The sequence below is a fragment of the Myodes glareolus genome, chromosome 7 (genome assembly GCF_982192425.1).
Source record: "Myodes glareolus chromosome 7, mMyoGla1.1, whole genome shotgun sequence".
Classification (NCBI taxonomy): Eukaryota; Metazoa; Chordata; class Mammalia; order Rodentia; family Cricetidae; genus Myodes; species Myodes glareolus.
The window spans coordinates 85,468,309-85,495,769 of record NC_142032.1 but is presented as its reverse complement, the minus strand read 5'-3'; the positions used below and the strand labels follow the sequence as shown (position 1 = coordinate 85,495,769).

The 27,461-nt window shown below is 47.1% G+C and overlaps 2 protein-coding genes across 5 annotated transcripts in view; one reads left to right on the top strand and one right to left on the bottom strand.

Annotated features, from left to right (window-relative positions):
* Positions 1–446: 446 nt before the first annotated feature.
* Knop1 (lysine rich nucleolar protein 1) lies at positions 447–16,194 on the bottom strand. Of its 3 annotated transcripts, none has more exons than XM_048460258.3 (5): positions 16,026–16,194; positions 11,934–12,865; positions 9,877–9,945; positions 7,795–7,872; positions 447–4,211 (listed from the first exon to the last, which is right to left on the bottom strand). In XM_048460258.3, exons 1-5 carry the CDS (start codon positions 16,177–16,179, stop codon positions 3,900–3,902), a joined length of 1,545 nt encoding a protein of 514 aa, XP_048316215.3. In that variant the 5' UTR covers positions 16,180–16,194; the 3' UTR covers positions 447–3,899. The 3 variants fall into 3 exon arrangements, with proteins under 3 accessions (XP_048316215.3, XP_087764656.1, XP_087764657.1); XM_087908530.1 differs by having other exon boundaries at positions 9,877–9,942; XM_087908531.1 differs by lacking the exon at positions 9,877–9,945.
* A 27-nt stretch (positions 16,195–16,221) lies between these two features.
* Iqck (IQ motif containing K) overlaps positions 16,222–27,461 on the top strand; it is a 125,699-nt gene continuing 114,459 nt past the window's right edge. For both annotated transcript variants that reach the window (XM_085692994.2, XM_048460263.3), the window contains exon 1: positions 16,222–16,354. In XM_085692994.2, coding sequence (XP_085549120.1) covers positions 16,252–16,354 — 103 coding nt within the window. In that variant the 5' untranslated portion in view covers positions 16,222–16,251. The remainder of the gene's footprint in view (positions 16,355–27,461) is intronic.

Here is a 27,461-nt window from a genome sequence, read left to right as displayed (position 1 = left end):
ACATGGACGTCCACCTGTAATCCAGTACTTCACAGAGGGAGAGGTGGAGGATGCCCTCAGTTTGAGGCCAGCCAGGGCTATGGCAGTGTCCTTCCTGTAACTGAGTCAATGTCCTGCAAGCCGGCTCATCACTTCTGGCTCCTCCTGGAGAGCACGTCCAGACTACACACTGTTGCACACTATGGCTGTGTCTCTCCGTGAGTTTGCGCCTGCCCTAGATGGCTGGAGGCTTTGGGCTGTACTTCACTGTCATTGGCCCGCTGCCCTGACTGCTGATCTACAACCTGGAACCCACTGCCTGGGAAAATGTATCCAAGCTTTGGTTTAGCTGTGCTCCAGGCTAGCCTGCTTGCCACGGTGGCACATACTCCAAGTCCCAGCTACTTAGGAAGTTGAGGCAGGATTGCCAGGAGCTAACCTGGGCAAAATACACACACTCAAAACTATTTATGCTTTAGGCATGGATTTTATTAATTTTTACTCTAAAACATTATACATGACTAACTTTAAAAAAGTACAAATTAAAAATCATTTATATATAAACTCATATGCTTATTTGTTATGAAGTCAGAGTTACTATTGTAAATTTGGGGCCTAACTGATGACAGCCCCCACCACCCCCAAGGAATTGAGAAAACTGTCTTAAAAAAAAAACAAAACTAACCAACTAAACAAAGTATCAGATGAGGCTGAGGACGTGGCTCAGCTGGTCAACAGCTGGTGGGACGCTGGCCAGGTGTGCACAAGCCCCAGATAGCCGGAATGTGGTGGTACAGGCCTATAATCCTAGCACTCAGGAGGTAGAGACAGGAAGATCAAGAGTTCAGGGACCTCAGTTAGAGGTCAATATGGGATAAATGAGTCAGTCTCAAAAATAAAAATCAGACGCTGAAGGCTGTTTCTTGTGCTGTGAACAAACCCAGAACGCACCGTGGTATCTGCCTCAAAGCTGCCCGTGTTGGACGGCATCAGCTCCCAACATTGGCCCAGAAAATGCCCAGTGCTCCTGTGTTAACCCCAGCTTAGCCCTGCATTAGGCACACACACCACAGAGCCTCTGAATCCTGTTGCTGATCTGGGCAGAAGTGGGCTGGAGCAGCTTCCCTCCTGTTAGTGGCAGGCTGGTTTCTGAAAGCCCATCTCCATGGGATGGCATCTACTCCCATTAGGAAGGACATACCATGAGATTCATAGGAAATGGAAAACAGGGACATTTCCATGTCCGAAGTTCCTGGTTATTGCTACTTTAACAAATTACATGCAGAGTAGCTTCTTGTGGTTTTTACCATCTGACAATTATTGGTCCTCTGGCTAGTTCAAGGTTTCAGCAAGACTGAGTTGCTTTGTGAGCGCTCTGGTGGAAGTTTACACAGCTCCTAAAGGCACCCGTGTTCGTGGCTTGGGTTCCTTCCCAAGTGACTGTCCATGGCTTCCACGTCTCTTCCACATGAACCCTGTCACCTTCCAGTTAAGGGATTTTGTGAGGAGCCTACTCAGGTAATCCAAATCTTATTTCAAATTCATCTGACTAGAAATCTTAACTCCCTTCTGCCAAGGGTACTGGGACGGGGGAAGGACATACAGGGTGTTCTGCCTGTCACAACCTGAATAGTATGAAGCTTGCAGAACCTACTGCACACCCTCCTTTAGGCAGCAACTGTGTCTAAAACACAGTCTAAACACAGGTCAGTCAGGGTGTGGAAAGGTAGCTCAGGTTAGGGCCTGATATCTGGGTGACCGTTGGCAGGTGACAAAGGACAAGGATATTGCTATAGAGTACCAGTAACTGTGAGTAATGCCTGAGAAAAGCCAAGTTCAAGGCCTGTGCTGGGTCACTGATCTCCCACATTCACATGGGACATTATGCAGAAGACTCAAGTTCTGGAGAAGGTACAAGACATGGAAGGGGGGAGGGGTGGGGATGGCTCAAGTCACTACTGGTAGGACAGGAGCCTAGGTAACAGAAGCACAGCCATTCAGTGCCCACACTGTGAGTGGCAGAGACAAGGCTAGACTCCTGAGGAGGCCCACAGCCTTCTTTGCTTACAGACTCCAATTCTCTCTAGAGAAGGGTGAGCAAAAGGAGCACCCGAGTCAGTCCTTCAGCACCGAGACATGTGTAACAGGTAAGGAAATGATCTGGCCTTACACCTGGATGACAGTTACCAAGGTGTATGTGGCATGAGATGACAACCCATCTACCCTCTTCCACCCAGAGATTCTGATGCGCTAAGGCACGCTCACACTGGAGTGTGACCTACTGGAGTGGCACAGCTAGTTCCCAGTACTGATCAAGGCCAGATTGGTCTGGAGCTGTGGTTCTCAACCTCTGTCAGGCTGTGATCCTTTAATACAGTTCCTCATGTTGTGGTGACCCCCAACCATAAGGTTATTTTGTTGCTACTTCATAACTGTGATGTTGGTGTTAGGATTTGTAATGTAAACATGAGGCCCATGTAGAGGTCATGGCCCACAGGTTGAGAACCACTAGAGGTTGACTTAAACAGAATTCTGTCCTCTGAGAATGAAGGGCTCTTCTTTCTTGTACCTTGCAGTTGAATCTATGAAAGACCAAGTTCATCTGAGGGAGTGGCCTAAACAGGTCTTTGCTAACAGACACACCTGTAGGATGTGTCATGGCCCATGCCAACAGGTCCGGACAGGGAGGGGAGAGGCAGCTGCTTCAGGTGGTCTCTCCACTGCTGCCCATGTGGCAGTATGGAACACCTCACCCTCTGTGGCTGGCCTGAGGGGCATCTCCCTTACCAAAGGGGCTGATACAGGACCATCCACACAGAACTGAATGAAGCCATGAAGGTTTCCTAAGAGGCTGCTGAAGTTTCTTTGGCCGTAAAAATGATTTTCTTGAAACTCCAAAATACCGTGGGGCAGCCTGGAACTGCCTCTGCCATCTTCCCGCCAGCTCAATTACACAACCACTGAGGATGGAGCCGGAAGAACAGAGGTCCTGGCTGAGTGCAGCATCAATCCCTCCACTCTCCACCCCTGCTAGGACTTCTGCCTGGACAAGAGCAGTCCTGCAATGGGGTATCTGTGTGAAGTGCCACACCAAGAGACAGGAAAATGTCCTTATGTGAATCTCAATGTCAGACTGCAAGGGCTGGTAGAAGAAAGTCCCGTTGTGTGGCCGTCTGAAGCTTGCTGTGCAGTTCAGGGTGGGGATGGTGCCGGCAGCAGATGAAGCACCTTTCTTCCTGTTCGTCCTTACATTTGACTTCGCACAGGTGGTCTAAGGTTGTGTGAACACACTGTTGAGGATCTCACATGGGTCCACATGCAGGTTACCTGCTGTCCAAAATGCCTTGTTTGACATTCAATCCACACGCAGAAACATCAAATCCAAGCACTGCACTCAGACAGAAGGACGACAGCTGGAAAGCCTCCAGCTCAGAGGTCTATCTCCACAGAGGAGAAACAAATTTGCTGGTCTCCATGGAAGACATGGCACAACACTTGCTTTCTCCATTCCCTGATCACTGAGTGACGCTGCGTGATGTACTCTTGATGGCACTTAGCGGAGGTGACCCTGGGCATTCTATTACTTTATCCCTGAACTTAGGAGGTGATGAGAATAGCGCCCATTCCATAATTAGGTTTAAATACATCAATGCAAGGAAAACATTTTAGTCAGGGCCTGCACATGCCAACAACTGCTAGTTACTATTACTTAAAACACTTTCACCCGAGGAGGTGGAAGGTTTAGAACAGAAAATAGGAGGTTTAGCCACTGGAACTGGTTCCTGACACAAGCAGCTTCCACCTGCTCGTCCAAAACTCATCACGAGTGGTCCTCAATATATGCAGGTGACTGATTCAAGCCAGCTTGGCAGATGGAAAACTGATTAAGAAATGTAGTTTTAGGGACAGGGCAATAAAGTTTAATCTTGCAACTTGATAGACCTGGAGGCGTTCCGGTCAATGTAGAAGATCTTGCGAGCCTCAGAGGAGAAGCCCAGGCCAGCCCCACGGCTGTACTTCCAGCTCATGGCCCGGTCATAGTCCTGCTGCAGATTCTGCTGGAGTGTGTCTGAAGACTTCTTGTCCAGGGCCATGTTGTGTCTGTTACTCATGCTGGGAGGGCGACTGAATGATGGGGACAGATGCTTAAAGCCACCCATAAGCTTCAGGAATTTCAGCTTCTGCTCTTCATTTTCAAAGCTAGCAGTGTCCCACTGGCCAAACTGGGTTCCCTGAGTAGAGAGTAAAGGCTGTCATTGACCTTGAAGACAAACACCTCCTCACCCTCAGCCAAGCAATGGACTGTTTCATCCATCCTAATGAGTCCTAACGCTTAATGGGAGTGATGTGTCACGATGACTCCCAACTAGAGAATGACCAGCCCGAGAGCACCACTGGCTTCTCACAAGGGCAACACTGCACACCAAGCTAATTTGAGTTCTACTCTTTTTCCCAACACATGGTGACAGCGAGAAACTTCACCTCACTTCATATATCACACACAATACCTCAAAACACAAGCACACCTCACCTGACTCTAACACTTCCCAACCTTTCCACAGCCCACCTTGTGTTTTGTGTGTGTGTTCATACACAATGTATATGCACACATGTGAAGGTCAGAGGACAATCTCAGGTTGGTCCTTGTCTTCTACCTTATTTGAGACAAAATCTCTATTACTGATTTTTCTGCTGCATATGCTTGGCTGGCCCTGAGCTTCCAGAGATCCTCCTGTATAGCCTATATTGTGAAGTGATCCTCTGATTTTAAGTATCCATTCTGAGAGGGAAGCTTATTAAGACCCAGGAAGTAAACTCATAAGTCTCAGACAGTCCCTGGAACTTAGCAGATCACAAGGCCCCTTCCTCCTCAAGGTCACATGAGCAGGAAGGACTGCAGACCAGCTGAGCAGCCTGCAAGTTGTGTGCGGTGCTCCAGAGTTTCAGCTTTCATGAGCTGTCACTCATGCTGAGGGGGACTTTTGGCAATGCAGCCACCCTTCAGCTATTCATATTCTTCTATACTCCTGCATACTCACCCATACCCCTGCAACTCCAATAAACTAGTTTATTCAGCTGTGGTGGTATCATTCCTTTGGTCTGACACTGGCTCCCTACCTGGGGTAAGCAGATGTTTGGTTGTACATCCATAGATCAGTGTCATACAACAGACTCCCAGCACCTCACAGGAGTGCTGACATTACAGACACTTGTGCTGTGTGTCTGGCTTTCATGGGACTTCTGGGGATTCAAACTTAGATCCTCATGCTTGCTTGAGTGGCAAGTGCTTTAAGCACCAAGTCACCTCCCTCACCCCTTTCCCCACCTAGTAGCACAGAGCACAACATCACCCTTCCCTCAGTCTCAACACAGCAAAGCTGCCCCACACCACGACACCCACCAGCCAGGTACTCTAGACAAGAGTGAGGTCAGGACCCACCGGTACACAGAAGGCCCTTGTGCTAGAAAACATGAGCGCTCTCTAAGACCCACTCCACCTCAGGTCTGCAAGATGGGCAGGAAGCCCAGGTCCCCAACAGCGTGGGACGAAGCCCCACCTGTGTGATCCAGTCACAATCACTCTCCCTAAGCCTCAAAGCCCTCTTCTAATGGGCTAACACCCTCACACCAGCACCAGAGAGCAGAGTCAGGCCTTATGCCAAAGCCGCAGCACACAATTTTCACCATATCGTAGGTGAAGGACTTCTCACCACCTGACTGTTGACCTCCACACGGCCCAAGAGCCAAATGCCAACCTAGCACTCATTTCTAGGTTGGTGTTGGAGGACAATCAGAACAGATATCACTACAGCTGTCCTAGATGAACTGGTGACATTCTCTCAGCCTCATGTGACCCATGTAAGTGTGGCTTCCTAGACTGCAGTTTCTAAGGAAGACGCTGCCTGTGATACCAGTTAGATCTAACCCAGGGCTGACTGGGCCTGGCAAGCTGGCTCTTCTAGGACTGCTGGTTCTGCCAGTCTGGAATCCCCATCAGTGCAATGGAATTTCCACAAGCAGATGACCAAGGACACCCAGAATGCCCCTGGCTGGCCCCAGGACCCATGCTCTGGCAGCCAGATTACGAGAATGGTGCCTGGAACACTGTTGAGTGATATGACCATGTCCCTTGTTCTGTTTATTCCATTTGCTGTCCCATCAGCTCTGCTCAACTTAAGAGGTGAGAGAGGAAGAAGACACACAACAAAACTCCAGGGCTAGAGATGTGGCTCAGTTGGTAAAGTATCTGCCTAGCGAGTATAAAGCCCTGGGTTCTATCTCTGGCAGTGTATAAACCAGGCCTAGTATGCATGCATTTGGGAGGTACAGGCAGGAAGACGAGGAGTTCAAGTTCATACTTGCCTATACAGTCTTTGTATGAGGCTACATGAGACCCTATCTTAGCAAACAAAAAGACCTACTCCATCCCCTCTGCCCATCCCCTGAGGCCATAATAGGAGCCCATTTAATAGAAGTGGAAACTAAGGTTCTCCAAGGAGAAGATACTAGACTAGAGAGTGGCAGTCTTTAACTGGTCTCAGGCCTTGCATCCAGGAGGCAGGAGGCTAAGGACAGAGCAGGCCGCCTGGCCCTACCCCCAGGTGTGGTCCCCTTCTCTCTCTCCTCCCAAATTCACTGAGTACCAAGTCCATGGCCACACCTCCCAAACACATCACAAAACTTTCTGTGCCTAAACTCCACAGTGGCTCCCTTGGGTCACTGCCCAGTAAAAATGTCCCCATGGTCCTGGAGTGAACTAGAGTGACACAGTAGCTAGTTCTGCTACCTGTCACCAGTCTAAGTCCACTCCCACTTTTGGGCCCTGCACGCTAGGGACAGGTACCACCACACTCCGGGTCGTAGGACAAGTGTCACCTGCTCCCAGAAGCCTTCCTCCTAATCATCTATCTAGGACACCATACAAACCCTCCACACTCACCCCCTCCAGGCCTAGACCATGGTTCTCAACCTTCCTAATGTTGTGGTCCTTTAACACAGTTCCTCATGTTGTGATCACCCCAACCATAAAATTATTTTTGTTGCTATTTCATAACTGTAATTTTGCTTCTGTTAAGAATTGTAATACGGCCAGCAGTGGTGGCACACACCTTTAATCCCAGCACTCGGGAGGCAGAGGCAGGTGGATCTCTGTGAGTTTGAGGTCAGTCTAGTCTATAAAGTGAGTTTCAGGACAACCAGGGCTGTTAAACAGAGAAACCCTGTCTAGAAAAACTAAAAAGAACTGTAATATAAATATCTGTTTTCCAATGGTCCTGTGAAACAGTCATTTGACTCTCAAGGGGACTGTGACCTGTCATAGGTTGAGACCCACTGCGCTAGACAGGCTGATGATGAGGGTCCTGTGTACCTGCACACCCAGCACAGGGTGGATGCCAGCTAGGCACTGAGGTTCGGCAGCTGACCGAAGGCAGAAATGTGATGCTATGGTCAGGCCCAACAACCTATGTGCCCATGGCCCTCAAATTTCCTCCCACCTGCCCTACTTTCTCAGAGAGGGTTTGGACATTTTCCAAATCTTGGAAAGACTTAAGGGTCTTGAGTCTTAGAGGCCTGGCCCCCACTTCCATATCTCCTGCATGCTCCGAGCACCCTCCATGGGCACTTCTCACAGCTACAAAGAGCCCTTTGTCATCCCATCATCTACAACAGGACAGGAAGCGTAGGTGGCACATCTCAGCGGCGAGCTCCCTAGCAGAGAGACCAGCACCTTCAGAGGAAGTGAAGCTGGCTCAGACCAATTCTGTGCCTGGGCACCTTAGGTTCTAGATGTCAATTCCCCCACAGCAAACCTACCGTCCACTTCTTGGGTTCTGAAGCCTCTGTCTTGCCCGACTCACGATCAATCTCCTCTTGTAAGGCCTTCCGCCTCACCTGTGCAGGACAAAAGAGGGCGATGAGACCCAGAATCTTAATGCTGCACAGAGGTAGGGCAGGGGTGTGGGGTGGCAGTTCAAGAGCTTCACTCTGCTACTAAGCATAAGGACACACTGGTTAATAGTTGGTACCCGGACCTGAAACACTTGTCTTGGGCATAATTTCTTGAGAAGTGATTTTTTTGTAACAGAGTCATCCACCTTTACCAGGAGAACATTCTATAATAGTGATATGTTTTGAAACCTGTCCACACTGCAATGCCTAGGCCCTGTCTTGTGCATACATATTGTGTATACTGAAATCAACTTCCACAAGGAAAGCACTGCTTTCTAGAAACAAGGCAGACATGAGCTGGAATACCAGCAATGCTGCTAACCAGCTGTGCAGCCTTGCAAACCTCACCTAACCTTTCTGATCACTGGATTATTCATCTGCAGAAGTGGAAAAGCTCCAGAAGCTTGTGGTCGGGGAAGAAACAGCAGCATCTGTAGCAGAGAACTGGGCACTCTCGGGCTAGGCCAGCTCAGGGTCTCTGCCGGCACCTTGCCAAGGATTTAGATCTAACTTATTCTCCTTCAGGACTTTGAAATGAAGGGACCTTTCATACAATTCTAAACATAAAATGTACAAGAGCTGCTGTAAAGGAGAAAACCAGGGAAGAGGTAACAGGTGAGTGATCACCAAGACAGAGTGGTGAGTAGATAGAACTCCATGACTCCCCTGTCTCAGTCACAGAGTGCAAGAGAAACTGGAAGCGCTTAGGAGCTCGCGCATGTGAGAGCTCCAGCTGTCGTCCTCTCAGAAATGTGCTATCTTCCCATTTCACACACAACCAACTTTCAGTATTTATGGGGAAAACAAGAGACTCAAGGGCCACCCTGAAAGCCTCAGGGACTACATTTAGTAGGCACAGAGAACTACCAAGTCCAAGAGCTCTGCACAGTGCTGGGTGGCTGGGGCTGCTCAGCATTTAGCTGTCTTAGGGAACTAAGGATACCCAAAAGCAGCCAAGGGACAGGGCCTGGAAGAATTGAGAGCCCAAGGTCAGGCCCTCTGCATGGTGTCCTGGGCCACTATAGCATCCCTGGCCCTGCAGTGAGGTTACGAACTGCCTGGAGGCCAGTGGTTCAGGCCTGCCCTGGAGAGATGCTCCAGCAGCATCCCTTCTCTCATCCTCCCCTTAGATACAGCAAGCATCACTCTGTTCCAAGTGCAGTTCCCCGACTACAGCAGGTTTGGCTCATCACCATCTCTTCTGGGTGGCTCTCCTCAGACCTCACCCACTTCTAAACACAGCCTCCATCTTCCTTTCTTTCCTAAGGTGGAGATGAGAACCTGTGAGGCAGGATTAGCCAATCTGACACAGTACTGCCTCAGCAGGCACCATGGGGACCAGCTGTCTCCTTCCAGCATACCCTCCCCTTGGTCTCCACAGCTGCCTGTAAGGATCCATGCTGATCCACAGAAGAGAAGGGTCAGCAGTCAGTGAGCCAGAGACTAACACCAGGCCCCCACAGCTCCTCAATCCTGCTAGGCCAAAGGTCAAAGAGTCAAGGGACATAAAAACCTCCCGTCTCCACAAAGTCTAAATCTCATACAGGAATCTGCACGTGACAGAGTGGAAACTACTTTCTAAGCTGTCTCTTTCTCAAGTTCCTGAATTAATTCATGGAGACAACCCATGGGTGTGGCTGGGTGCACGTATCTGCTCTAGTTACAGACAGGGTCATAGGACCCCCATCTTCCCGACAGCCTGCAATGGGTTACATGGGAGGGCCTATCAGGACCCTCAGAAATAGTCACAGCAGTTTTGGGATCCCCTGGCTAGAGGTACAGGAGGGTATGAGTTCACCTGCCCCTAGAGGTGTGCCATGGAATTGGCCAAGAGGCCTTCAGAGATCCTAGTCCCTCTGAGCCCAAGAACTTGTACCTGATGTGTGCTGAGGGTTCCTAGGGGGTGACAGGGGTAAGGGGGAGGCCACGGGACTGGCTGGGCCATACCTGATCTATGCAGGCCTCATCCATGTTGCCTTTCTTTTCCAGTACCACCTCTAGGTCTGTGTCCGACTCCTGCAGGAAAGGCAGATATTAACTCAGGGAAGCCCCAGCAGCCCTCTGAGTAAAGTCACATGATCTAGGAAAGAGGAGAAAGCACAGCAGCACTAGCGTCTGCCACCAAGACAACCTCAGTCAACAAAGCCTTGCCCACTTTCCCTTTCATGCATCTCCCCAGCAAATGGTGCCATGAAGTCAGATGACAGACAAAGGAGCAGAGGCTCAGAGAGGTAAAGGGATTTACATCCTGCGGCTCAGTGACAGGCTGACTCCAACTCAGGTCTCCTGATTCAAGGCTGGTGTGCAACTGAGTTACCCTTGGCCTGCTGATGGCCCAGCAGGGGTCTCCCCAACCATTTTTATCCAAGTCCTAGGGGTATCCTCTAACTGCAAGTCAGGCCAGGGGCAGTACCTGGTCTACCACGAATGACAACTGCCAACAGCTTTTGCCTTCTTTCTTTAGAATGCTGTACATGGCCCCACTGTCACGTATGTGTATATGAGATGACTGGGTGTGTGTGTGTGTGTGTGTGTGTGTGTATGTGTGTGCACGCGCGTGTGTGCACTTTCTTTACCCCTCCTTACACTATTACTACTGGCCTGGCCTGTGTGACTCAGGAAACTTTGTGGGCTGTCTGGAAGATGTGAGGCAGAGGTGATACCTTTCCCTGATCTCCTTAGGGAAAGTGGTCCTAAAATTAAACGGAACTAGCTTTAAACCTGTGGGTTCCCTAACCCTGAAGTTTGTGTGTTGCATGTCCATGGGTACATTCAGTTGGAGGCAATCAGCATTGTCTTCTGTCATTCTCTTATCACTGCCTTGATACGGGGTCTCTCAAAGAACCAGAAATTAGCTCTTGGAACCTCCCTTCCCACCAGCGCTGAGATCACAGGCATATACTGCCACGTACAGCTTTTAGGTGGCTACTGGGAATTTGAACTCAGGTCCCAGTGGTTACAGAGCAAGCACTCTTAGCCACTAACCATCTCCCTAGCTCTGAGGTTTTGAATAAAGAGGAGCATGCCGGATTGATCTAAGTTTACCCAGAACCCACATAATGAAGGAGAGAATGGTCTTCTCAAATTGTCTTCTGACTTGCACAATCAAGCCATGTGTTGTCAAACAGAGAGAGCCTAATGCATGAAGACAAAGCTGGGAGAAGGCCAGCAACCAGAAGCCCCCTGCAGGCCCCAACATGGAACTATCCTTGTCATCCCAACCCCATCTGGAAAAGATGCAGGTCAGCAACATCTTCCTGACGGACCTGTCTCCCAAGGTGCTCCTCACTCAGTAAAAGGCCATCAGCAACTGCAGGAGGGAGGGCCACCAGGCAATGGCTGGCAGAGCTAGAGAAGCCATGGCTTGCTCCCATCGAAGACAGTCACTTCCTGGGCTGCTGAGACAATGGGAAATGCCTTTTCGGAAAGGACACACTGGCATCTCCTGACACACTGAGAGATCTCCTGAACCAGAAGCAACACTGCCTGGGTGTGTGACCTGACTCTACCTGGACCCAGCTGGGTGACCATAGACAAATTTTTCAGCCTCATGCTGTCCTCGTCTGTGAGCTAGAGAGAAGCAGGATGGCTTCCCCACGGGACTTGTGGGTGAAGTTGGGAGCTCTGAGAATCAGGCACGCTATGTAATCCTACAGACTATAGCTGCAGACACCAAGCTATCTCAAACTATCAGGTTTTGGAGGTAGCCAGCAAGTGGAAAGAACACAAGCCATAAGACATTCATGTAAAAACACTCCATTTATGGATGGTGATGCTAGTGATGCTGCAGGAGCCCCAGGACCCACTGTACTTGAAAACAGACAATTCCTATCCTTTTCTAGCACATATTCACTTTCTCTCTCTCTCTCTCTCTCTCTCTCTCTCTCTTTCTCTCTCTCTTTCTCTCTCTCTGCGGGGTTCCGTCAGCTAAATGCACAAGTGCCCATGCTGACATGTCTACAGGTACTCATATGACAACCCTACCAAGTCCCAAGGAATCCTACCTCTTCTTCCTCCTGCCAGGGGTCTTTCTTTACTCCATTCTCTTTCCTCTTCTTTTTCTTCCTTTTCACAGTCAGCCCTTCACTGTCTGGCTGGTCCACCTTTTTCTTGGATTTCACTTTCTTCTTCCCAGGGGACTTTGGGCTGTCTATTGGGATGTAGTCCAAAGCTTCACTTTTGAGTGACTTCTTACTTCCTTTCTTCAGACTGTTCTTTCCGGAGACCTTAGAGTGGATCGGGAGGATGTCTCCCTCTTGGTGGGTCTTCTTCTTTTTTTTCTTTGTGCTGTGCTCTCTGGGACTCCCCTGCTTCCTTTTCTGCCCCAAGGCCGCCTGCTCCTCACCCTCTGTCTCCCCTGAGCACAGGTACAGAGCATCCCCAGCCTCACAGAACCAAGAGTCCTGGGGAGGACAGGCCTCAATGTCCAGAACCTTTTTTTCCTTCCTGTGTTTTTTGGCCTTCTTACCAGCTATGGTTACCTCCTCAGCATGCTTGGGGTCTGGAGAGGTCTTCAGCACTGAGCCTTGGGAGGTGGCCGGTGGTAAGGACTTCCTCCTCTTCTTTTTCTTCTCTCCGCTGAGGCATTCTGCTGACTGCTCAAGAACCTGCCTTCTAGGGCTGGGGGACTTTTTCTGTCCTGTCTGTGTGGCCTCAGACTCCAGGTTCTCCTCTAAGGAAGCACTAGGGAATTTATTCTTCTTCTTCCTCTTGCCCAGTGATGGCTCAGGGACCTGTTCTTCACCCACATTGTTGGAGGGGGGTGTGGCTCTTGGAGGAAAAACATCGACAAAACAGTCGTTATTGTTTAAGACTGAGTATTGAGTCTCTGGTTCTGTGACCTCTGCAACCATCCCCTTCTTTCTCTTCTTCTTCTTTTTCTTCTTCTCTGGGAGTCGTGGGCTCAGGTCTACTTTCTGAGTCTTGGTGACCATTCCTGAGGAGAAAAACAGAAATAATGCAATTTATCATTTTACCCAGTCCCAGGCTGTGGTTCTCTGAGTTTCTCTGAGTGGGGAGTTTGACATGTGGGGAGATGGGGAAAACAGTCCCCATTCACTGGGAACAGGAGGAAAGACATTTAAATGACAGAAAGTATAAATCCAGATAGCCCTTCGTTCAAAGCCAAACTACTCACTCAACTTGACTCTGATCACTTAACCTCTCTGAATGTCAGTTGCCTTTTCTGGGAGAAAATAACACATCCATTCTTGGAAGAGGTGCTGGAGAAACTACAGAAAAGAGCACCGGTGAGACCTTGTCTACCATCTTCCTGAAACCACCAGACCTAAATTCAACAGATCTTTACCAAGTGGCTACCCAAGCCAGCACTACAGGACCCAACTGTGATCAAGCCTTTGGCTGGCCCCCATTAGCTTCCCTTTTACCAAATGAAGCAGCCTTCCTCATTGACTCCCATCAGACCCAAAAAAGTGGTCAAGTTAAGTCAACTCCTTCCTCTGGCTGATCTAAATAGTGCTACAACACTAGATGGGATGAATCCCTTGTCCCTCAACTTTTATCATCCCAAGCTACCTAAACAATGTGACACAGTGAGACAAGCCTCAGCCAGGACTCCAAACACTTGTGTCCAATGGAAACACTGGTATTCCTCTTCTTGTCTGATAGCATTTGCTTCTCTGGACCTCAGTTTTACCCTCCAGATAAAAGCTGAACCAGAAGGTACTCAACTGAGGGCTGCCTCAGTCTGCAAGGCTGTTTCACTTCTTCAATTTCAAAGTGATTGCTGAGAATTAATGAGTGGCAATAACACTTAGAAACCATGATTACCTAGCTTTCCTCAGGAAAATGGCAGTACTTATGACAAGCGGTTAGAGGCCTCACTATATGGCTTTCACCACAGTCACCAGTCTGGTTCTTGCTACTCCCTGGACTAGAGGGAATCTAGAGACAAAACACCAGAAGATTCTAAGGGGGAGGTGAAAATTAGGAGACCAGGAGTGACTCCATCCTGCAGCACTCTTTGGCTTTGAGCTCACAGGCTTCACACAGGTCTCAGGTCATTTCTGGCAGCCTCAATGATCTAGGTCAAGCCTGAGCTATATAGTTCACGTCCATTCACACCTTGCTCTAGGGTTACATGGACATTTCTGGTAATATCTAAAGCCATGCATTCATTCCTATCTACCCTATCACCTAATGTATTCCTGGAGCTGCTCAGTGCCCGGCCCAGAGTAGGTTGTCAAAACTTACTACAGGATCGCTAATGATTCAGAGATGAATGAGATCAACACCGGTCATCAAAAGCAGGCAGGTGGGGAAAAGACAGGTGATAAGAGGAAGGGAAGGCCAAGCGTGACAACAAGTATGCAATCCAGAGCTTGGAAAGTTTGGGAAGGTAGAGGCAGAGCCAGGAAAGTCAGAAGCCAGCTAGGTCTACAAAATATGTGCTAGGCCAGCTAGGGGTGCATAGGAAGCTAACTCAACCCTCTCTCCCTCCAGCAAGGACCAAAAGCAGCAAGATAGCTTGTTTTTTGTTTGTTTGGGTTTTTTTCGAGACAGGGTTTCTCTGTAGCTTTGGAGCCTGTCCTGGAACTCACTCTGTAGACCAGGTTAGCCTCGAACTCACAGAGATCCACCTGCCTCTGCCTTCTGAGTGCTGGGATTAAAGGTGTGTGCCACCACTGCCTGGCTGCAATATAGCTTGTTAAGTTTAGGGTTAGGAAGGTCACATAACATGCTTATTTTATCAGTTAGGGCTTCAACTGCTGTGATAAAACACGCGACCAACAGCAACTTGTGGAGAGGGTTTAGGTCATCTTACACTTTTATGTAACAGTCCATCACCGAGGGGAGTCAGAGCAGGAAGTCACGGCAGGAACCAAAGGAAAGAACTATACAGATGCCATGGAGGAACACTGCTTACTGGTTTGCTCCTCGTAGCTAAATCAGCCTACTTTCTCAGACAACTCAAGACCACCTCCCAGGAGTGGCATCACCCACAGTAGGCTGGACCTTCCCACATCAATTATTTAATCAAGAAAATGCCCCCAAAGACTTGCCTATAGATCAACCTCATGGAGGTATTTCCTCAACTCCGAGTCCCTCTCCCCAAATGACGATAGCTTGTGTCAAGCTGACATCCAACTAACCACGACAGTGTCCAGTTGTCAAGAAAATGTCTGAACATGGTTCTCGAGCTTGAGCAATAGAAGGATGATGGTGTCAACCCTTTAGACTAAAGTGGAGGGTGATCCAGCAGCCAGCTGCCTCAGACAGAAGCGTTGATAGTTCCACGGAACGGGTTTTTGTACAGGTCTGAGGCAAAGGTGTGACTCTGGCCAACATGGATGACAAGAACAGGACTGCAGGGATGGTAATTAAGCAGGGGACAGATTGGGCCTCAAGACATATCGACTTTTAGAGGACAGGAGAAGGAAGGGGGTTCACACGGGAGAGGAAGACACATGTCCCAAGAGGGCGGTGTCAAACAAGACCAGGATGCTACAGGATTGGGGGTAGTGGTCAAGAGAGAAGACTGGAAGAAAAAAGTCCCAGGAATCAGCTTAATCCACTTTTGCTCTGCTCCTCAGCACTTTTAACATCCTCCTCTCCAGTACTGTAACTGTTAACGGGCATCCACTCTCGCCAGAAGTAGAAACAAATCTACACTGCACCACTTAGGAACACATGCTTTCTTCAAAAGCAATGTTTTAGATAAACTTGGCTACACCGGGCTGGTCTACAACTTGTGATCCTCCAGCCTCAGCAGCCCGCATGCTGGAATTCTAGACGTGGGCCAGTACGCCGGCTCTTAAAGCGCTTTGAAATTCCCGCAGTAGCCTCAGGCAGAGTTGGTGTGCCCGCCCCAAACATCATAGGCCTCGGAGACGTTAAATCACTAGGTCTCAAAGTAAGCAAGGGGCAAAACACGGATTCGAACTCAGAGTAGCGTGCATTGTTCTCACGAACCGCAGACTGCTAGCTAGGGTCATCCCCAGGCCTACTTCAAGACGGGAGGACTTTGGGAAGAAATCGAGGGCTGCGGGCAGGTTTGGAAGTGTCTTATCTTTGTTCTTCCTCTTCCTCACCATGCAGGACCCACTAAGCAGCTCGCCCGCGCCACCCAAACTCACCTGGTCCACCCGCAGGCCAAGCCACCCCACGTGAGCGCCCGCGCCGCCGCGACCCGGAAGTCATCTTCGCCTTTCTGGCCCGCCCCCGGGTGGGACGTCTACTTCCGGGTCGAGGCCTCAAGTCGCCCACGGTTGCTTTGGAAACCGCGTGCATGGCGGCGCTCTGACAGGTGTCCAACCGCCGCGCTCAGCGGGAAGTTCGGTGGACTCTTCGGTCACTACACTGATGCCCGTGCCTGCAGTGTCGCCCGGGTCCCCAGAAAGGCTCGTGTCGCCCGCGCAGGTCGCCGAGCCGCCGGGGAAGAACCTGTGGGAGCAGATCTGCGAGGGTAGGCAGCCGCGGCTGGCCGGGCCAGGCAGGACGCGGGTGGGAGCCGCGGGGACGCGCGTTCCGAGCCTCTGTGCGCCAGGCGGGTGACGCGAGCTGGCGGACTAGCCAAGTCTCTGACCCACACGCGGGGAAACAGGCTGGAGGCTGTCTGGATTCCGGGGCGACCCCAGGCAACAGGCATGCAGGAGGAAACCGAGTCAGGGAGCTGCGTGGTGTGGAGCTTCGGGGTGGTGACGGGGCCACCCGCAGAGCTTCCACTGGGAAGCAGGGAATGGGCTCTGTAGACTGGCCCAGGTAATTCCACTGTACGGAGTCAGCGGCCCATTCGGGGCGTACTTCGGTGTGGACAAATCGGTTTTGATCTCTTCTTGCCCACAAGCCTTCCTGAACTCCTACAAACACAGGCTTTCTCACTTGTTCCTTTATAGCCCACGTTCCTTGGTCGTGGGGTCCTGTGATAGCCTAGCAGTGAGCACAACAATGGTACGGATGTCGTGATGTTAGGACACGGAACCACGTAGCCACAAATCCCTGGTTACAGGAAGAGTGTTAGTTTTCCTTAATTCCTAAGCTTTCAAATCTCAAAGACACAGATTTATTCCTAATCATTCTCCGTCACCGTCTTTCCCAGTCCCTATTTCTCCTCTGCCTTTTCTCTTTCCTCACTTTGTGCTGCAGACTGGCCTCCAGCTCATAATACCCCTGCCTCATCCTCTCAAGTACTGGAAGATTTTCGTTCTTGTTACATTAACTGCCCAATACAGTACTAATAGAACCTTCAATAATCTGCACTGTTCAATGTATTTGAGATGTGACTTGGGATTGACAGAATTGAAGAACCGTTTTTTTATTTTATTAAATTTTAATAAACTTAAATAGCAATATATGGCTGCTGCGCAGAATAGTTCCAGGTCAGTAAACGTTTATTGAATGGAAACTGAATTTGCTAGTGTATAATGGAAGAGAGGTGAGTTTGGGAGAAATGGAGAATACATAGAAAGAAGAGAGTTGTCGCTCAGAATCAGTACCCTTCATCGATTTCAATCCCATTAGGGCCTGAATTCCTTCTTCAGTGTAACACTTGCTCTAGAGAAAAATGTTTCATTTTGATGTTCTTGTAAGTTCCACCCTTAGGGTCCTTCCCTGAGGAACTAATCTCCAGCAACATTTGACTGTCTGTATATTCTGTCTTTTACCTGAGGGAATTCGCTTTTCTAGGCCCATAGTTCTTCACAGCACAGTTTCAAACTATATCGTGTAGTTTGTTTCTTTTCTAATTACTGTGAGAAAATCCTTGACGAAGGCAACTCAAAGACGGGTTTGATTTGGCTCACAGTGCAAGGGGATAGTCTGTCTGGTGAAAGTGGCCAAGGAAAAACACCCTGACCCTGACTTGGGAACAGGTATTGAAATCCCAACCCTCCCTGAGCCCACTGAGCACTAAATCCCACCAATCCCAAGCCACCCTGGAAAGCTCCGCCCATCTCCCCAAGGAACCCTGTGTAACTTCCACACCCTCTTGGTTTTGCTGCCATTTCGCCCTAGAAGCAGCCATCCTCCTGGATTCTTCCTTTCTAATAAATGTCTTGAGTGAGGTTTGTTGTGTGGTGTGACATTTTTGCTAGAGAGAAGTCCGGCCATAACAACTTTTGCCAGAGCCAGAGCTGGGCAAAACTGTAACAGTTTCACTGGAGAACCTCTCCCCTAGGGCAGCAGAGTTGTTGCACCCCCAGAAACCTGAGCAATTCTGCCGGAGCAGAGCTGAACCGAACTGTAACACTTTATCTGGGGAAACCTTTCCCGAGCCAAGCAGAGTTGTTATACCCTGGGGGACCTAAGCAGAGCTGTAACACTTTCGCTCTGGAAACTTTCTCTTAAGCAAAGTAAGTCGGTAACATGCTGTGGAATAATCCTTATGTACACTGTGAAGACTTGTTTCTCTCATTGTTAGTAAAAAGCTGATTGGCTGGTGACTAGGCAGGATTTTTCAGACAGAGAGACTGCTGGGGGGGTGGGAGGGAGAGGGTGGAGTCTCAGGAGAGGCCATGAAACAGAGTGAGCTGGATGGGAAGTGTGGTGCTGAGGACCCACAGGGCAGCATCTAGATTAATAGAAATGGGTTAATTTAAGTAATAAGAACAAGCTAAAAATGAGCATAAGCTATTGGCCAAGCATTTATAGTTAATATTAAGTCTCTGTGTGTTTATTTGGGGAGCGGCTGGTGGGACAGAAAAGTCCGCCTACAATAATACTTCACTGGACCTGAGCAGAGCGCTAACAACTTCACTGGGGAAACCTTTCCCTGGAGCAGAGCTGTAAACTGCTCCACTTTCAGTGACTTTGTGGTGCTCCTTGCCCGTCTCTCCATCCAAGCTGCAAGGCTTACATAGTCCATCACTGCAGCAGGAGCTCATGGCACCCAGGCCCACTGTATTCGCCAGCAGGAAACAGAGGAGTGCTGGGGTTCAACTCACTCACTCCTTTTTATTTAGTTCAGGACCCTAGCCCATAGGATTGGTGCTGCCCAAATTCACAGTGGATCGCTCCTCCTCAATCTAATCTAGAAACCTCTTTTACAGATATACCCAGAGGTTTGTCTCCTAAGTGATTCTAGACCCTGTCAACTTGACAGTATCACAAATAGTGTTGAAGAGGTGCTGTCTGGGGGAGGTAATTCCTACTCACAGGGCTGTAGTGGGAACCAAATGAGATAATGTATGAAAAGATGCTCTGGCTTTGAAATAATCAATATATGATCTTAAATATGTATAAATAAATTTGCTTTGCCTTCTGTTATGGAATTGGTTTCTTTGGGGTCATCATGTCTGGATCAAAACAGGGACAAAAAGTTCAGCGTTCTCTGAAAAGCAAGTGAAAAGCTGATAGAAAGAAATAACTGTTAGTTAATGATGATGGGTTTTCTATATGGTCACCATGACTTCTACCTAGATGACTGTCCTGGATATTGTTAATGATGATGGGTTTTCTATATGGCCACCATGACTTCAACCTAGATGACTGTCCTAGTTATTTTTCTTGTGCTGTAATAAAAACACTGACCAAAGGCAACTTGGGAAAGAAAGGGTTCATTTCAGCTTACAGGTTCCAGTCCATAGTTGAAGGAAGTCAAGACAGAAACTCAAAGCAGGAACCTGAAGCAGAAACCATGAGAAAATGATACTTACTGGCTGACTCCTCTGGTTGTTGCTAAGCCAGCTTTTCTTATATAAACCATGGCCATCTGCCCAGTGCTCATATTGCCCACATCAATGAACAATCTAGAAAAATGCCTACAGGAATGTCCATGGGCCAGTCTCTTTGAAGCGGTGCCCCAGTTGAGACTATGTCAGATGATTCTGGTCTGTGTCAAGTTGACAGCTGAAGCTACCTGGAAGAATTACAAAAACTAATTCTTACACATATAAACAATGTAGTTTCCATATAGTAAGAACATAGCAAATACATTTAACTTCCTAGAGGAAGCATGGAGCTGGGTGTAGTGGTGCATATCTGTAATCCTAGCCCTTGAGGAATTGAAACTGGAAGGCCCAGTGTTTGAGACCAGCCTGAGCTACATACACTCTCCAAAGAGCCAAGAAAAGGGGTGAAGTGGGGAATAAAAAGTGTATATTCTTTCTGGTAATCTTATCCCTGAAGTTAGTTATTACATTCTATTAGTATAAATCATTAGAAAAGGCATCACAGCCAGTAGACTTGACAGAAGCTCAATCTCATGAAAACAAGATACAACATCGGTCTATCTAACTTAAGTCCTTTCTCTTCCCTGCCTCTACTGCTGCTGTGTGTGCACCTGTCTTCCTACCTATCTGATAACTTATTTGTAAATGTTCATCTTTCCAGCAACAACTAAAGCCTTTATATTCTCAAGATTGTATTGTTATGAATAAGTGCTTCTAATTAAATCATAAAGTGGTTTGTGATGTTAATGGTTTTGAGCAACAGTGAACCTTGGTGTTTGCAGCTCTTCACGTCCTATTTTAACACCATTGTGATTACTGCTATCCATCTCCCCTTGCTGTCCTTGACTCATCAATTAATCACTCTCAAACCAAGCAGCCCTTGATATCATTAGAAAGTAGGTCCCTCATCCCACTGGTCAGATCCCAGCATGGGTCCACCCTGAGTGAATGATTTTCCTCCAACAGAGCAAGCCAGAGAAAATTACACCAACCAGCTCTGGGCACTGCTCATCAGTGTTCATCAGTGTCTTCTCCCACCTTCCGCACCCACTGGTCCAAGTTTTAACCCAAATAGATGGCCCTGCCAACTAGCACAGGACATTTACTGAGAAGGTTCCTGCAGTTGGGAGTGGGCAGGAAATCCAACTTCCTTATACCAACATACATACAGTGCACAACCATTAACCTCAGAACTTGGAAACTAGACACAGTTGATATCTGTGAATCTCAAGCCATTCTGGTCTATAGAGTCCTGGGTCAGCTGGAGCTACCTAGTCAGGCATGCTTGATCCATAAGCATAAAGGCATACCCCACCACTCATGGCTCAGTGCTCTCTGGGCTTTGGTACCAACATCTTGTTATTCCCGGGATCTTGGTCTATCACTTCCTCCCCTCCATGCCACCATCTTTCACATCTCTGCTAGCTTATCTCTTCACACACTCTGATCTGTGATCGCAGAAAGCCCTGTTTTGAGTTCATCTCCTCTTCCAACTCTCGTTTGTGTTCCCCCTCTGCCAAACTTCTCTAAGGAACACACGACCCCTTTCCACACCACTTCCGTGCCCATGCCTTTCCAGCCCAGAATAGGGTAGCTTCCACTCTGCTTCCCGAAGGAGTTGTTCTGCCTCAGTCACATGTATCTGCTACTGGAAACTGTATGGTACCGGATCAGGCATGGCTCTCCTACTTAGAAACACCAGCAGCTTACTTTGCATCTCAGAGAATGTCACCTCTTTTACTTAGATACCCAATCCAGAAATGCAGTGTATCTTAACTGCCTCAATTCCCATGATCCCTGTAATGGAAAAAAATTAAAAATGCTGTAGGATCCCCGGTGGCAGCAGGCAGCAGAAATGCTGTAGGTCCCCCAGCAGTGGTAGCAGGCCATGTAGCGGCAGGCAGTGGGCCCTGAGAGCAGCCAATCCCAGGCAGAGATGGCTGCCTGTCCCTGAGCGGTGGCTGGTCCCAGGCAGGGAGACACGTGGCAGGCGGACAAGAGGCAGAGACATGGATAGGCACGACATGCAGAGTTAGGTTGAATATTTATTTAGGGGGTTATGAAGGGAGAAGAGGAGAGAGAGGAGAGAAAAGAGAGAGACAGAAGCGGGGAAAGGGGAGAAGTGGGGAGAGAGGCAGAAGCTGCCTTTCCAAGAGGAAGACGGAAAAAGAGAGAGCTCAGGCCAGAAGCTGAAGATCAGCCTGCCTCAGTGGATGGGGGAGAGAGTGGGCGTGGCTTGTCTCTTAAAGAGATAGAACAATCATTACAATCACCCACATTCATTCAGCAGCACTTGAGTGCTGTATAAAATGAACACCCATTCCTGCCATGTTCACACATGGCCACCAAGTACTTGGACCTGACTGGGGCAGTGAGGAAATGGAGAAAAGACCAACAAAGATCCGATGGTCTGTACTCTCCGCTGCAGAAACCTCAGCATCCCAGAAGCTCAGCGGGTTTTTTCATAAAGTTGAGCAAGGAAGAAAGGTTATTACCAATAAACAAGAATGTAAGGCTTATGGTTTACCAACAGATCAAGGAGACAGGTTTAGATTTAGCTGATCTCAGTAAGAGCACTCTCTGTGGGGGAGCAGTCTTCAGGCCGTAAACATCTAGTGGGAGAACGATATGGTGATGATCTCTGCACACATTATCAGCACTCACACACAAACCAGAGGGAAGGCTTTGCCATTTCCCTCCGGTCTTCACCCTTGGGGAGAACGCTTTGTCATCTGCTCCATGGGTCAGCCTGAGGCTCTGGTGTTCTGGGCACAGTCGTGCCCACGTCAACAGCACAGGCGCACTCAGGACTTGGCTCACTCCAGGCTTCCTCGGCTCCCTGCACAGTTCCACTTGTCCTTAGGGTAGGGCTGTTTACCATACATATATTGTTAAATTCCTCTGACTAATGAATTCAGTTAAACTCTTTGATAATGGAGAGAGTGCTCTATAAACAACACACCCGACTCTGATTACAGGTCAGAGAGAACAAGCAATTTTCCTAAGCACCTAAGTACTTAAAAATTGACTTGAGCGTAGGTTGGTGGTAGAGTACTTGCCTCAAATTCACACAGTCAGGTTTGATACCCAGCATGAAGGAAAGAACAAAATGAATGGATCAAACTCAATAAACCACCTAATTTGTTGAAACAATTCATGGGATGATGGGCATGGTAGCACACACCTTCCAGCACTTAGGAGGCAGAGACACTTGGAGCCCCATGAGTTCAAGCCCAGCCTGGTCTGCAAAGTTGAGTTCCAGGCCAGTCAGTCCCACACAGACCCTGTTTCAAAAAACATCAACAATAACAAAAAATAAAATCTCAACAACAAAACAAAAACATGGTTGAGGAAATGAGGGCACTGACTTGGGTTTGATTCTCAGCACCTCTGGTGCGGAGGCAGATACAGGAGAATTCCTGGAGCTTGATGGCCAGAAAATCTAGCAGAATTAGTACACTTGGGTCCAGTGAGAAACCCTCTCTCAATAAATAAGAAGCAATTGAAGAGGACACATGACACTGACCTCTGGACTTCACACACACACACACACACACACACACACACATGCACATGCACACACAAACATACACACATGCCTGCACAAACACATGTATGTGTACACACAGTGAAGAATGTTCTTTTAAAGATTTAATCATGTGAATGATTTGCCTGCTGAAGAGAAATTAAAAATGATCCCACCAAAATCAGGAACAAGACAAGGTTGTCCACTCTCTTCATATCTATTCAATATAGTACTTGAGGTTCTAGGAAGAGCAATAAGACAATAAAAGGAGATCAAGGGGATGCAAATTGGAAAAGAAGAAGTCAAACTATTTGCTAATGATATGATAGTTTACATAAGCGACCCCAAAAATTCTACCAAGGAACTTCTACAACTCATAAACACCTTCAGTAATATAGCAGGTTACAAGATTAACTCAAAAAAATCAGTAACCATCCTTTATATGGTTGATAAATGGACTGAGAAAGAAATCAAGAAACATCACTCTTCACAATAGCCACAAATAACAAAATATCATAGAGTAACTCTAACCAAACAAGTGAAAGACATGTATGATAAGAACTTTAAATCTTTGAAGAAAGAAATTGAAGAAGACACCAGAAAATAGACAGGTATAATTAACATAGTGAAAATGTCAATCTTACCAATAGCAATATACAGATTCAATGCAATGCCCATCAAACTCCCAGCAAAATTCTTCACAGACTTCAAAAGAACAATATTCAACTTCATAAGGAAAAGCAAAAAACTCAGGATAGTCAAAATAATCCTGTGCAATAATGGAGCTTCTGGAGACATCACAATTCCTGACTTCAAGCTCTACTACAGAGCTACAGTGCTGAAAACAGCCTGGTATTGGCATGAGAACAGACAGGAGGACCAATGGAACCAAATAGAAGACCCGAATATCAGTCCACACACCAACAAACACCTGATTTTTGACAAAGAAGCAAAAAATATAAAATGGAAAAAAGAAAGCATATTCATCAAATGGTACTGGCATAACTGGATATCAACATATAGAAGAATGAAAGTAGACCCATATCTATCACCATGCACAAAACTCAAGTCCAAATGGATCAATGAACTCAACATAAAACCAACCATACTGAATCTCATAGAAGCGAAAGTGAGAAGTACACTTGAATTAATTGGCACAGGAGACCACTTCCTAAATATAACCCCTGTATCACAGACACTGAGAAAAACAATTAATAAATGGGACCTCCTGAAACTGAAAAGCTTCTGTAAAACAAAGGACACGGTCAACAAGACAAAAATGGCAGTCTACAAAATGGGAAAAGATCATCATCAACTCCACATCGAACAGAGGACTGATTTTCAAATATACAAAGAACTCAAGAAATTGGTCATCCAAAGAATAATCCAATAAAAAATAGGGTACAGACCTTAACAGAGACCCTACAACAGATGAATCTAAAATGATTGAAAGAGATTTAAGGAAATGTTCAACATCCTTAGTCATCAGAGAAATGCAAATCAAAACAACTCTTAGATTCCCTCGTATACCTGTCGAATGGACAAGATCAAAAACACTGATGACAGTTTATGCTGGTGAGAATGTGGGGTAACAAGCTCCTCCATTACTGGTGGGAGTGTAAACTGGTACAGCTGCTTTGGAAATCAGTATGGTGATTTCTCAGAAAATTAGGAAACAACCTTCCTCAAGACCCAGCAACTCCACCTTTGGGTATATACCCAAAGGATGCTCAATCATACTATAAGGACATATGGTGTGTGAAGTCCTTCTGTATATGTGTTGATTTTATTGGTTAATGAGTAAAGAAGCTTCTTTGGCCTGTGATAGGGTAGAAGAGAGCTAGGCGGGAAAACTAAGCTGAATGCTGGGAGAAAGTGGGCGGAGTCAGTGAGATGCCATGTAACTGCCTCCAGAGACAGACATGCTGGAACCTTGCTGGTAAGCCACAGCTATGTGGTGATACACAGATTAATAGAAATGGGTTAATTTAAGATATGAGTTAGCCAGAAATACGCTTAAGCTATTGACCACACAATATTGCAATTAATACAAATTTCTGTGTGATTATTTCTGGAGTCTGGGTGGCCAGAAAATGAACAAGTGGCCTCTGACTACAGACATACGCTTAACTATGTTCATAGCAGCACTATTTGTAATAGCCAGGATCTGGAAACAACCCACATGCTCCCCAACCAAAGAATGGTTGAAGATGTAGTACATTTGCACAATAGAGTACTACAAAAGTATTATTTTGACTTTCCAAAGTGGGGAAAAAATAACATCTTGAAATTTGCAGGCAAATGGATGAATCTAGGGAACATCATATTGAGTGAGGTAACCCAAACCCAGAAAGACAAATATTATATGTAGTCATAGTGGCTTTTAGACTTAAAGCAAAGAAAAAAACCAGCCTACAATTCACAATCCCAGAGAACCTAGACAATAAAGAGGACCCTAAAAGAGACATACATGGATCTAATCTACATGGGAAGTAGGAAAAGGTAAGATCTCCTGAATAAATTGGGAGCATGGGGATTATGGGAGAGGGCAGAAAGGGGGAAAGAAGAGAGGGGAAGGGAGAAAAATATATGGCTCAATAAAAACAATAAAAAGACAAAAGAACATTAAATAAAAAAAGACGAAAGATGTTTATTTAAAAATATAATGGAAAGAAATAAAATGCAAATAAAAGTACAATATTTTAAGTATGATTGTACCAATATTTTAAGATTGATTGCATCAATAGAGAAATAGTCTCACTGTTAGATGTGTATACTGTAAACATCTTAATGTGTGTATGGTATGCATATGTGTGTATGTGTGTTCTTATGTATATTGGTGCACTTATGTGTGTAAGGACTGGGGGTGTGTACATGCATGTGCCTGCCTTTATTGGCCAAAGTTGATATCAGGCTGCTTCCTCTTCCTCGATTATTCTCTATATACTTCAGTAGAGAGGCTTCCATTGAACCTGGGGCTCTCACTGAATCTGGGGCTCCCTTTTTCCTCTAATCTCTAGCTAACTCTCTCCACAGATTCCAGGTGTCTACATCCTGGAACCGGGGACTACAGGCAGGCCTCCATGAACACCTAGTTTTTACATGATTTTTGGAAGCCCACACTCCATTTTTCATTCCTGTGTGGCAAGTGTAACACACACAGAGCTATCTCTCCAGCCCCAGTGGAAACTCTGTATGGAAATTTGCCAGTATTTTCTTTTTTTGGGGGTGGGGGGAGACAGGTCAATTCCACATTTAAGAACTAATGATGTAGTTATTAATATTCTTGTTGCAGGATTGTTAATAAGAAATACTGGAAACAAGCCAAATACCCAAGGGGAATTTACTTGTTAAATAAACATGGAATATGATCTATACCACAGTGGAACTGCCCAGTATTTGATACCTGGGATGGCTCCTGGCACAAAATGGGCCACACCACTAGGTGTGGATTAATGAATGAGTTCAAAGGGAATTTTGAACTTGCTGTGTTTTATATATCTATCATTTGTTCAGTAAATTATTGTTTGAGGGCTATTACATAAACAAACACAGTCACTTCCCTCACCAAATTTACAGACTGTTAGAAAAGATAGTGAAAGATCTTTGGAGTGGAGAGACTCTCACTCGAGTCTCGGGATAACACTACCCTTCCACCCCCACCCCCCCCTCCCACCCCCACCCCCCCCACCCCCCACCCCCCCTCACCCCCCCCACCCCCACCCCTACCAGGAACTCACAAGAGACTGTCCTTGCTGTAATCACATGAGGTTTATTGACAGGACAGGAACCCGTGCACTGGGGCTGAAACTCATTTTCCATGCAGGAGTAGAGAGTTCGACCCCGAGTAGCTGGGAGAAGAGGTATTTAAGGGAAGAAACCACAGCCCAGTAATCCAAAGGTGGTAGGGAAGGCGTCATTGGAAAATTCCGAAAATACCAGTGATCATTGAAAAATTCCGAAAATACCAGTGATAATCACAAGGGGGTAACTCCCTGTTTCTCAAGATTATTCTCAAGATTATAATCTAGTTTTTTTTTTTTGTTTTGTTTTGTTTTTTTTTTTTTTTTTTTTTTTTTTTTTTTTAATCTTCAGCTAGTTCCTGAACAGAGTCACTGAACCGGCTAACCTAGATTTTTGGCTCTTCTCTTCCTGCTAGATTTTTGGCTCTATTTTTCCTGCTTGAGGGATCTGGATTTTTCCGGGTCTTCAATAGTTCCGGGGGAGGGACATGAAGGAGAACAGGATGTGGAAACACATATACAACAATGCCATGATGAACCCCACTACTTTGTTCTGGCCTTGGAGTTTAATATGGGGGCTGTGATGTGGCTTGGTGAGTTAAGGCACTTGTTGCCAAGATTGGTGGCCTGCATTCA

What these genes read in the sequence shown, in the direction of transcription:
- Knop1 (XM_048460258.3), bottom strand. Translation starts at nt 16,179, where the DNA reads ATGCACGCGGTTTCCAAAGCAACCGTGGGCGACTTGAGGCCTCGACCC. An exon ending in CCTGGCAGGAGGAAGAAGAG is followed by an intron (nt 9,946 to 11,933) that starts GTAGGATTCCTT and finishes CCTTTCCTGCAG; the next exon opens with GAGTCGGACACAGACCTAGA. An exon ending in CAGAACCCAAGAAGTGGACG is followed by an intron (nt 4,212 to 7,794) that starts GTAGGTTTGCTG and finishes CTCTCTACTCAG; the next exon opens with GGAACCCAGTTTGGCCAGTG.